We start from the raw sequence: 12,318 nt of genomic DNA, 5'->3' as shown, positions 1-12,318 counted from the left end.
CTCTTCTTCCCCAAGCCCAATTTTGAGACTTACCTAATTACCAAGTGCTCCTAAACAAAGCTCCAAATTGTCCTTCTAAGAAAAAATGGGATTTTTTTTCAAGTTGTATAGACTACAAAGTTAGAACAAGTTCACTTCTGGCTTTGTTATCACAGCTTACATTAAATTATGCTGACCCAGTTAAAAATGCAGGCAAGGGGCATGGACTCCACAATACAAGCAACAGATCTACCAAAGCAGCCAAACAAAATGTGTCAGTACCTTGATCTGATACTCCAAGACAGTTTTATTTCATTTGATTACTATTTCACCCAAAAGGTATTTGCTCCTCTGTTAGGTAAACATTCTATTATTTTGCAGAAGATATTAAAACTTAGTTGAGATTCTCTGTGTGCTGCAGAACCTTAATATTTTAAAGCTTCCTTTTGGCTTGTAACATTTAACACAGTACTAGGTACATTAGGAGCAGAGTGCAGTATTTATGCTACTGTATTTTATGCCATGATCTGTCTGGGACCTGTGTTCCTCAGGGTTAATAAAGACCACTGAAAGAAAACTAGTTTTTCTGCAGTTGGAGCTGCCACATTTTTTTTTTTTTTAATCCCCAGTTTGGGGCCCCTAAAATTAAGCCCAGCTGCCTTCTGTTAACTAGTCTGTGGCAAGATAATTCAAGTATCTGAACCTGGCTAGCCTCAGCAAACTGGATGAATGAGAGATCTACCATAACTCTTTTACTTGGTGGTGGGTAATGACTCACTGAAGTCAGACTCTCATGCCAATATGGAAAGCCACAAACCTCCAATTATTACCGCTCATGATGCTGACTCACCTGAAAGCCCTGTGGAAGCAGACAGAGCTGCCCATCCACATTGTCTGCTTCTACTGCTCCAAAAGATCTTGGCAGAAAAGCAATTGCTATGTTTTATTTCTTACTAGCTCTTTTGTAAGGATATTCTTCGCGGTACTGATATCCTCTCTGCAATTGTTTAACCTCCATACTGAGCTACTACCAGCAAAGAAGAGAGAAATGAGCACTCATGTTTTAATTCCCATATACCAATTACCCAGTTTACAAGTACAAACCTATCAAACAACCCTCAGGTGACTGGACTTAAAGCAAGTTAGTTGGCCGAATTCAACACAAATTGCACCAATACTGAAGGATACAAAGCTGTCTGGAATACAATCAACACTTTACCTGCTGGTTTGATAAAGAATAAAAGAGCTGGAATTCTCTATTCAACATCAAAACTCAAGGCAGGAATACAAAAATCTAGTAGATTTCCAGTTACTGCTACTGTGTGAATCAGGGACATTATATCCTGTAAAACGTTTTACAGCACTTCCATTCAGATGTAGATCTTAACACCGTTAATCACACCTTTACTGACACCAGACCAAAGACCGAAATGTACCCATTCGGGCTTCACCTGAAGGCAAAATGAAGTTTCTATGTAATCCCATAGCATCCCAAAATAAACTCATCACTCAACAGCTGGTCGGCACAAACCAACCGGCAGGCAGCAAGGATCACCAACTAAGTACTACTTTTGTCCAGTGGCTCTAGCAGGCCAAGGAACCTGTCCACAGAATGTCCCAAAAAGCAGCGGCAATGCAATCACCTGCCATGTCCGTTTTGACAACGGTCCACCTTGAAAAACTTGACTGCAGTGTTTGGTCATTTAAGCTGCAGCCCAAAAGAAACTGACACACACAGGAGGAGAAGAAAAACTTGACGCAGGTATCTTTTGGAAAGAGAAGGGCATACTGAATTTTACAAAGATGCCAGCTCTGCCTTATCTAAATATTGTAATATGCCAAATAAACACCAAGAATAGTGGATAAACAAGATAGTTTAATTACAACTGACTCCTATTCATACTTCTTTAGAAAGTTACAAGATTAAGGCTTCTTGACACATTAAATAGGTACAAGGATTTGAGATTTGGTAGTTTTATGTTACAGTAATCTGCTTTTGCCAGTACACATTTCTAAAAAGGCAATTACTTATTCTCCTATATCACATGAGCAGTGTAGTAAATGCTTCAGTTTCCTGGAAACAGAGGCTTAACCTGTCCTTGAGGGAAAACAAATGAAGTACCTACACAATTCCTTGGTCTCACCCAAGACATGATACCCCCTCTGTCCTCTCCCAAAGTTTCTAAGCAAGCATCCCTCCCATCCCCTTATCGAGCAGGGAAAAGTAGCAGACATGTCTAGGCAAGTGGAAAACCTGACTGCCACTCCAAAAGAGAAGGAAGCCCTTTTCCCTTCCATAGTCCAGAAGATTAGAAGAGTCTGAAGAGGAGTCTAGAAGATCAACTCAGGTATATCTTCATTTTTTTACTAATAGATGTTACCAGAAACCCAATCCGCCACCTACTACCATATTTCACAGACAAAATACCATATGCACTTGTGTACAGGACATGAAAACAGCACAGCAATATTAGGACTGTTCATGGTAACTAAGTGCAAACAACTGACTACAATTTCGATCTTTGGATCAACATAAAGATTGAAATACTTTTAAGTGCACAAACTTATATCAAATTGTAGATAACCACTTTCAAGAAATTCATTACAAAATTAAGTGTCTGTTCAGAAAGGCTTCACAGATTTCTGGCCAAACACCAGAAGACCAGACATTCTTAAGCTTGCCAAATATTTATACTAGTTTCCCTTAGAAAGAAAAAAAAAAAAACCAACAAACATACAAGGCTAAATACTAGCCAGATACCTTCTTGTGCAATCTATGTTTGAACAAAGACACTCCCTTTTCAGATACTTAAGCAGTCTTCAACTGTAATATCAAAGTACCTCAGACGATCATTCTATGAATCCATGATATATTTATAAGCATCTCCCTGTGAAGTGGGTAAAAAAGTTTTGTTATTCCATCTATAAAATGGGAAAACAATTGCAATTTGCATACATTCACAGGGTGTCATGAAAAAAACCAACAAATCAACTCCCTAGAGAGCTAGGCTATATTCAACCACAGCAAGCTTTTTTTGGTATAATATTACACAGCTCAAATGAAATCAGATTTTCTTTGCTGTTTTTTGAAAGATATAATCAAAAGGCAAAAAAAGATTAAACATGTGCTAGCTGCCTAATTAAATCTATGAAGAGATCATTCTGCTCAAGATGCAAGAGAAAACAACAAACCCAGCTGACAACGCAGGAAGAAGATGGAGCATTAGGAATTAGAAAATACACTCTAGCAACATCCCACAATCTTATGAACCTTGTCAGCTGCCCTTTTGATTTAATCATTTCAGTATCATGAATTCTAGATGCTTCTACCTCACTTTTTAATGTGACATAGAATCAGTGTGCTTACATTACATGAACATTTTGGGTATCATACTTCTCTCCTTGAGGATTCCTTCAGTTTCTCAAAATTCCAATTTATATATCCTTCCATTAAAAAAAAAGGTGCTGTCACATTGATTGTACATATCAGTGCTCCCTGAACGTCTCTTCTTGTCTGGAAGGCTGCTCTTCAGTGCTGTTTGATCAGTGACAAGAACACTACATTCCTCTTGCACACCTGGTGAACAGTAGTTAACAGGATCCTGATGAATCGCAGCAGGGCTCTCATTTCAGGATCCTCTCCTGATGTGGAAAGCCTTCTGTATCTGGCTGAAAGTCAGACTTTTATTGCAGAGAAATCACTACCACTGACTTTGCATCTAGCATTACGTGTGTGCATGAAAAGAAGTTAGAGGCCCTGATGCCAAAGAGCTGCATGCAAAGACAGTATCTGCTGGTTAGGGTGACTTCAGTTTCCTGAGCAAGACACGACAATGTCTCTCGGCAGAACTTCTCAACCTTCTGACTTACACTGTAGTTGACTAAGAAAAAGCAAGGACTAGGACTCCAAGAACTGCAAACCTGAAATCTGACACTGCACCTGGCCAGGAATCCCTTACTGCACCTCTGAAAACCTGGGCACAAGCCACCCTAGCACCCTCTGTCACTGACCACCTTCTCCTCACACAGATGAGCTCTATGTTCCACACCAGCAAGTTTGCAGTGGGGGTTGAACACTCAATAAAACACATCTCCATCAAGGCTTACAAGTCTTGAAAGGAAGCTGTTTCTCCAAACTGATTTTGCAAATCACTTACTCTATATTGCCACTTCCAAAGTCCACCTGTTACTGAATCTGACAATAACCAAGATTAAAAATGCTCAAGAAGAAGTCCTCAGCTGATGAGACATGACAGAGTATGAGGGAAATGAGTAATTCAGTAACAGGTGTTTGAATGAAGATGACACAAACTTGTCTCCTGTTCTGCAGCCACTAGTACATTATATATTCCTATTTTCTACTTGCTGTATTTTTTACACACTACATCAAGTTTAAAGCTGACTGCAACATTTGCTTAGCCTGAGAAAGGAAACAAGTGTCAGGTGACCCAGAAGAGCCTCCCCAGCAGATTTAATGGTGTTAATCTGATTGTGAAGGGATAACAATCCAACTGTTAAATACCACTAGACAAGATATACCTTCTCCCCTTCACACTGACCTCTTTGAGCCACCACTGGTCTTCTCCAGATGTGAAGGGCTGGCTCAGGAAGCTAAGGGAGCAGAAAATTAAAGAAACATGAAGAGCCTTGCAACTACTTCACCCCAAGGCACAGACAGTTCTGATGCAGGACCAACTTTTTGGAAGAAACCAGTGCTTTTGACTACCCATGTCAAATTTTGTGAAATGGACTACAAAGTCCACTTTCTGCTATTATATTACTGATCAGGAATATCAATTCAGTATCAGAGTTTCCCACACCAGGTATTTTGGAAACAACTGACAGACTCTATTCTTGAAAAGATAGGAGATTTTGGATTTCTTTTTCATTTCAGATCAGGTCAGTTGACAATTTGTCTTTACTACTTGATGACACATGCCATTATTTACTAGTTCATTGCCTCCTCTAGCCTGTTATAAATTAGATGCCTCATTCCACTTCTAATCCCACAATAAATACAAATCTGATCACTTACTTGTAGCTGGTGCATCCTCCTAATTGCTGTCCTTTCATATAACACAGTTTTAGAGGACAAAACATCCTGCTTGGATATGTACTGGAACTGTACAAATATTACAAAAGCCTCAAAGAATTTATGTAAAAAATAGTTAAAGAGCTCTTTAAAACTAGTCTGTTACACTGCTACCATCTGTGACCAGACTTCAATATTCTACAAATTAAAAATCAATCCTTTCATAAAAAAAGGTTTAGAGATACCAGTGCCACTGCTGTAGTGTTAGAAATACACAAGAATTAAGAAAAACAAATTCTGTAATTACAGGAAGATTACCAGAGGCTTGATATATCACAACAGCAAACAGCAATAACTGGGCCTCAATACAGCAAGCACAGATCTCAATCAGCTTATGAAGATTATGTTCATCACAAGATACCATCTCCAAACTGCATTCTCCACAGGTATTTTTGAAATAAACAATTATTTCCTAATGTATCTGTGCATTTAAATCTTTTAAAATGCAATGCATTCAACTGATTTTGAACCTCAATGAAAACACTACACAGTACATCTAAGTGGACTTATTAGGTGTTTGCCTTCTGCCACAAGTCACAAACATTTCACAGCATTGTACTATCTACATGCAGAATAAAGCTTGGAAAATTCTGGAGCAGTAGCAACCAAAGAGGCTTCCCACATCTGTATCTTACTTCCTACCCATGTAATTCTTTCCAAGGTACAAACATGTACACTTATATTCTCCCAAGAGTATATATACTGGGTTTAAAGGGTAACAAAGAAGCAGCTGGAGTTAGAAACTCTGCATGAGAGTATCAGATCTTGTATTACATCCAGCTCCCAACAGGAAGTTACATGATGCCTGTGTTTTTGCTTTACCTACTGAGACTCAAGCCAGTGAGCCTCTTAAGACAGCAAAGCCCATAGTACCTTAAACCTACCTAAACCAGCTGTTAAAGCCCTACTCCATTCTGGCATCCTTTCCTCTGCCAAAGTGAAAGGAAGAGAGCTGATCAATCTGTATTGTGAAATCTTGAAAGAAACTGGATTGGTACACAAAGTAGTTGGGAGAAACAGGATTTCTGGGACTGCTACAACCCTTACTTGTTTCATGAAGCCTTGGAGGGGAGTACAGGGATACAGCAAAAACTCAGTGCACAGAACAGCATCCAGCAATGAGCTGGCAGCAGCATGTCTGCTCATTCGCTAACACTGTGCAGGTATGGAACCTCCACTGCAAAGAGCCTTTGACAGTTGACAGGAACACAGCTTTAAGTCAACCTGTACCTTTTCCCAGATGCCCAGAGACTGCACAGATTTGGCCTCTCCCAGAATGATGTTCCTCTGCTTGCAAAAAATTCATGGCAGCATGCCAGAAAATTGGGAATGAATTCAAGCATCCTCAAAAACTAGATCCTCACTGTTAGCAATGCAGGAGCAGTAAATACACTGAATCTGCCAGAGCTGATGATGGAGATCTGGGCTAAGCCCAGTTTCTTCCTCTGCCTCATTTGGGGTGAGGATGCTGAAGGTACAGAATAAAATTTTATCCTTCAAAGTTCCTGATCCCAAAGGTGATACAGACTAAAAGGTGATACAATTGCCTGTAACTGGAGAAAAGACATCAGTGACCAGGACTTCTGAAGCTAAAAATCAAATAGAACAGGAGTAGGTGAAGGATGACAGCGTGGCTGTATTTCCTTTTGGCAAATAGTCCTCAACAAATTTCAGAAAGATAACCCTACAGACTAAGCAACGGAAGTTAAAAGACTTGTCTTCTTTTTACTTAAGACTAGGTGTATGACAAGTATACAAACAGAAAAGTTTAATCCCAATCATTAAAGTGTTTTTACATAAAGTTATTCAGTTTATAATGCACTAACTCCTTACTAGGTTTTGGGTTTCTTTTTCTGGTTGGTTTGTTTTCTTTTGAATGAGTGCACATGGAGTTTTAATCTAGTATGAACTTTGCTAATTACATGACCACAGAGTCTCATTATATCACACACAAAAAACACCAGCAACTCATGCAGACAGCCCTACAAATTTTAACACCACTGCTCACCAAGAATTTTTCCGCAGTTTTGGTCAGGGATGCTGACTAATCCTGGCAGAAAGAAATGGGCTGATTGTTTGATCCATCACCTTAAACATCAGAACTGTGAGTCAACGAATGGGTGCCAGCTACTGTAATAGTAGCTCCTTCTAATCCAAGATATTGAAGGAGTAAATAAGGCTAAGAAGGATGTTACTAAGCAAAGAATGAAGAACTGCAAAAATCAGAAGGTTAAAATTAGGTTTTCTAAAAGCTAGGCTAGCTTAGATATCAATATAAACGAATAAACACAGCAGTTACAACCGGTATCACAAATTAAGTTATTGCAACTGTTTAATCTTGCCCTGTAAAGCCTCAGCTGTACTGGAATAACCAGTGCTGGATATTTAGGGGGAAAAAAAAAAATCATTGAGACTTAAGACTCATGTCCATAATCACACAGGAAAGCCTTCTCATTATATGTGCAACAATTTAAAAAGCTCTTTCACATCTCTGGAGAATATAGAAGGTTGTGAGGAGAGAACTGGCAGTTGTCTGTCCAGATGAAGCCATGAGTGTCTTGGCTCCTTACTGATCATCTCTGCAGGTTGAGTTTAACTTTGTCTGCTGCTAATCACATGTCAGTACCTATAAAAATAAAAAAATCTCACTAATAAAAGAAAGAACAGAAGCTCATATTAAATGAAGAACACTTAATTTCTGGCATTTGATTTTGCTATTATCCTTTTTGAGGGCTAAATACTTTTTAGAAGTATTAATATCCCAAAATCAGAATTTCAGTTCAATATCAACAACTCTACCTTCCTAAGAGAGGAAGACAACAAAGAGGTATGGAACTTCCACCCAAACCTGAAACTAGAAAAAGGAGAATGAACCTGTGCAGGTCAAGGATTCAGAAGCTTCAACTTCTGCTCAGCAGATCTGTTCCCTTGCTCTTAGAAAAGTACAATGAGAAGTTGCATGGGGTACTGAGGTCTGTCATAACAAAATCCAAAAGTACTTACTCATCTTTTGTTTCCCTTGAAGTTGCATTAAGATAAAGCAAAGACAATTATACGGCCTAGCAAACCCAGTAATAAAATCTGAGTTAACTACAAATTAAAGGAGTAAGTATTTTGGTCTGCCAGAAGAGTCTGTACCCAGAGGGGATCAATAGTAACTCACAAGTACTTAACAGCAGCCAAAGGAAGATTACTAAAAAATGTGTTCAGGCCTGATGTGTTCAAAGGCAATGACTGTTTCCAGGCAGAAGGTGACTCAAGCGCCACTGTTTTCAAACTGAAGCTGAGAGCATACATCTTTGAGTATTTTCAATTTTCCAGAGGATATAATCTAGATATCAGACCATGATTTATTATGCCATCATTCTAAACACTTCATTTTTCTTTGGTGGAATTTGACAAAATGAGAAGATGTAGATCAATGCCAATGAAAGCACTGATGCCTCCTGCTTTCCAAAGCTGAGTACAGAAAATTGGAGGCAGGATCTCTATGTAAAACTCTTTATTGCAGCGCAGGGAGCAAAACAACTGTATTTAATTGCTGACAGTTGGGAATTAAGTACATTTGATGTAGAAAAGAAATACTTTGTAGAGAGCCAATAACTTTCACTACATAGAGATAATCTGTGCAATCAGCAGGTCAGTCTGTGTAACAGTTCCTCAAGAGAGGCACAGTAACTAATGGCAATTATATAGCTCTGCTGTGCTCATCCATTCTCCATTCTAAACTTAACTTACATTGTTTTACTTTTAGAGACTTAAGTCAGATAAAGTTTACTCCAGAAGGGTACTCCTAACACGAACTTTTAAATACCCTGATCAGAAAAAAGAGTCAAAAAGCAGCTTTAGTAGAAAATCTCAGACATTTAATACAAATTAAGTTGTTTTGAAAGACACTGAAACATTTCCAATCTTTATGTTCTTTAAATGACCCTAAATTCCATTTTAGCATATTTCCATGGGTATACAACTTTAAAATACCTCTGCATTTTATCTATTTGTTAGTGTAAAAGAAGTATGTTACCTAGGTTTTAACCCTTTTCAAAAGCAGATGTGACAGCTTTAACTACATTACCACTATTGGAGCTCTGCACCAGTCTCAGGCTCAGCCACAGAAAGGAAATCAGTCAGCACACTGGAGGACAACCCTAGGGATATACTTCTCCATAACAGCAAATACACTACTCCAAAATAATTACTCCCCTTCAGGGGAAAATGAGAGCTAAGCCACCTTAGCTGGTCTGGCAGAAGTAATCTCAGCAAAGCTTAGGCAGTCCATTCCCTCCTTCCTCCCCATGGAGGCAGATATTTAATTCCCCTAGACTTGGGCATGCTATAATGTAAGCAAGCATGGATGACAGATCAGTTCACACTAGGCATGAACATACCTAACCTTTCCCTGTTTAGAGCTCTGATGGATTCAGGCCAGGGACTGAGAAAGCAGCAACAAAGCCGGTAACCAATACAGAGAGATGAGACAAGGACAAAATGAATGAGGAGCAGCAGGAAGCGCCTCACTGGATGAGAAGGGGAAAAAGAAATGCACCACGCCCCCTCCTTACCCTGAGAAGCAACTGCTAAACAGAAGGTTGGGCAATTTTTAGTTACTTTCTAACATTTCCTAATGTTAGCCAGAAGCGTTGAAGTTATACTCCTTACATGCAATATTTTCTGTGAGAAAGATTCACTGTTGCAGAGTTAAATGAAAATTAAAGACTACTTTACACTGTGAATGTCATCTTAAAGACACCACTGCTGCTGCTAAGCCTGACCTGCATAAAATTGTCTCCACCCAAACAATAGCAGCCGAAGTGTGAATTCTGCTAAAATACAAAATGTGCTTTCAGAGGACTAAAATTCCAGTCTGCTGATTACAAAAGTTAAGTGATAAAATCAACAGAAGCATGGAAAACACCCTCAGGTGAAGTCGAAGTAATCTGACATATATTTAGGTTTTCACTCTAGCGAAGCCTAAGCCGATTTCAATCCTAGCCTGATTTCAGAGCTCACTCCCCCTTCCTTTCCTACTACAGAAACTTAAACACAAGATTTGGGATTTCCTCTTTCAACTGCGAGTAGAACTGAAGGTGTCTCTGATAATGACACGCAGATTCGAAGACCTCTGGAACATCATTAGGGAATAAGCTTGCAATAACCCTGAAACTCTCAAATTCGGGGGAGTAAACTACTACCCCATTAGCTTTACCGAGCACCACACTCCTTCCCGATGCAGACGCAGACGCCCAGCAGACCATTACTGATGTGCCTACCAACATTTGAAAACAAAATACAAAAATTTAAAAGAAAAAAGGGGTTGATACACGGTAGGACAGGAACAAAACGGGCCAGCACAGCACACTGCAACAAGGCTCACCAGAGCGTGGGAGCGGTCCCCGGCACCAGCAGAAACCTCCGCGTGCAGCAGCGGCACCGCGGGACGAGGGCAGGGCAGCCCCGAGCCCCGGCGGAAGGGCCGCCACCGCCCCGGGGGGCGGCACAAAAGGCCGCCGGCACCATTGTCCGAGGCCCATCCGAGCCCACAGCCGGGGGGGAAGGTGGCAGGACGGGGAGGCCGCCGGGGTGGGAGCGGGGAGCGCCGCAGGAGGAGAAGGTGCCGCATCCCCGCCGGCCCTGCCCGGGCCCCGGCGAGCCGGGCAGGCGGCGAAGGGGCCCGCGGGCGCCCGGCCGCGCCAACCCTTCCCCCCGCCGCCGCCTCCGCCCCCCGCCGGCCGCGCCCGCCCGCATGACGGCGAAGGAAAAAACCCCCTCGGGCGCTCCCCCCGCCGCCTCCTCCCGCCGCGAGCGCGGCCCGGCCCGGCCCCTCCTCTGGCGGCCGCCGGCGGAGGCGGAGGCCGGGCCCGGCGGGACCCTGCCGGCCCCACACGCACCTCCGCGTCGCGGCCCTTGTTCTTGAAGCTCTTTGATGCGGTGGCTCTCCAGGCCGGTGGCGGCGGCGTTCTCGGCCATGGCGGCTCCCGGCGACTCCTGCGAGGCGGCTCCCGGCGGCTCCCGGCGGCGGCTCGCGCGAGGGGCGGAGGAAGCGGGACGCGCTCCGTGACGAGCGCGAGGGGGGGAAACGGGCGGGGGAGGGGGGGGGGGGGGGGGGAACCCGCTGGCGCGCGCGGCGCCGTTGCTGAGTGACTGGGAGAGGGATGGGGGGGTGGGGGGGGGGGGTGCAAGCTCACGTGACGCGGCGGCGGGCAGACGCCGTCCAATCGCGGCGCGGTCTGCCGGCTCTGGTCCGCCCCCCGCCCTGATCCCGCCCCCCCCTGCCCGCATGGCATTCTGGGGCGTGTAGTCCGGGCGGACGGGAGCTCTGCACGTGGAGCGGTGGCCCGGCCGCGAGGTTTCAGCTCGATGCCGGGAGCTCGGGGGCTCCGGGAGACCTTTGGGGGCGGTGGGGAGGGCCTGAAGGTATTGTGCGTACGGAGTCGTGGAATGGGTCAGGTTGGAGGGCACCACAGTGGGACATTTGGTCCAATCTCCCCGCTCAAGCGGAGCGAGCCTATAGCACATGGCACAGGATTGTGTCCAAACGGTTCGTGGTATCTCCAATACAGGAGCCTCCGCAGTCGCCTTTCCGGGCAAACTGTTCCAGTGTGTGGTCGCTTACACAGTAAAAAAGTTCTTCCTCATGTTCAGGTGGAGCTTCCTGTGTATCAGTTTCTGCCTGTTGTCTCTCGTCCTATTGCTTGACACCACTGAGACGTGCCTGGCTCCATCCTCTTGGCACCCTCCCTTCACTTACTCATAGACATTGATGAGATCTCTCAGTCGTGTCTTCTAAAGACTGAACAGGCCCAGCTACTTCAGCCTTTCCTCACAGGAGAGATGCTCCGGGCCCTTCATCATCTTTATCGCCCTATGTTGGACCTGCTCCAGGAGCTCCCTGTCTCTCTTGTGCTGAGGAGCCCAGAACTGGACACAGCACTCCAGATGTGGCCTCAGCAGGGCTGAGTAGAGGGGCAGGATCACCTCTCTCGACCTGCTGGCAATGCTCTTCCTGATGCATCCCAGGATTACACTTATCTTGTTAGCTGTGGGTTCGTCCCCCCTAATGCACTCTGGGGTGACCCCGCTGGCACAGCTCATGCACAAAGTGACCTCAGGCAGCTCTGCCAGCCAAGGCTGTGTCGTGGGTCTGCTCTGCATCTCCCTCTGCTCCTCATGACTGCACTAACATTGCTGTATGCCTGGGAAATGCTGCACAACAAGCACCTAACAAATCCAGATGTTTCGGGAAGCCT

General features: G+C 43.6%; 1 protein-coding gene across 2 annotated transcripts in view; it reads right to left on the bottom strand.

The window, feature by feature from the left end:
• The window catches only part of KPNA3 (karyopherin subunit alpha 3), a 48,152-nt gene extending 37,020 nt beyond the window's left edge, over positions 1 to 11,132 (bottom strand). The window contains exon 1 of one of the 2 annotated variants that reach the window (XM_039567467.1): positions 10,960 to 11,132. Coding sequence is in view for 1 of the 2 variants with exons in the window: in XM_019286374.3 (XP_019141919.2) it covers positions 10,446 to 10,691 (246 nt within the window). In the remaining variant the exon portion in view is untranslated. Of the gene's footprint in view, positions 1 to 10,445; positions 10,707 to 10,959 lie in introns of those variants that run through there. The other variant, XM_019286374.3, reaches the window with a different exon arrangement.
• Between the last annotated feature and the right edge of the window lie 1,186 nt (positions 11,133 to 12,318).

The sequence above is a fragment of the Corvus cornix genome, chromosome 1 (genome assembly GCF_000738735.6).
Source record: "Corvus cornix cornix isolate S_Up_H32 chromosome 1, ASM73873v5, whole genome shotgun sequence".
NCBI lineage: Eukaryota > Metazoa > Chordata > Aves > Passeriformes > Corvidae > Corvus > Corvus cornix.
This window is presented reverse-complemented; position numbering and strand designations above follow the sequence as displayed.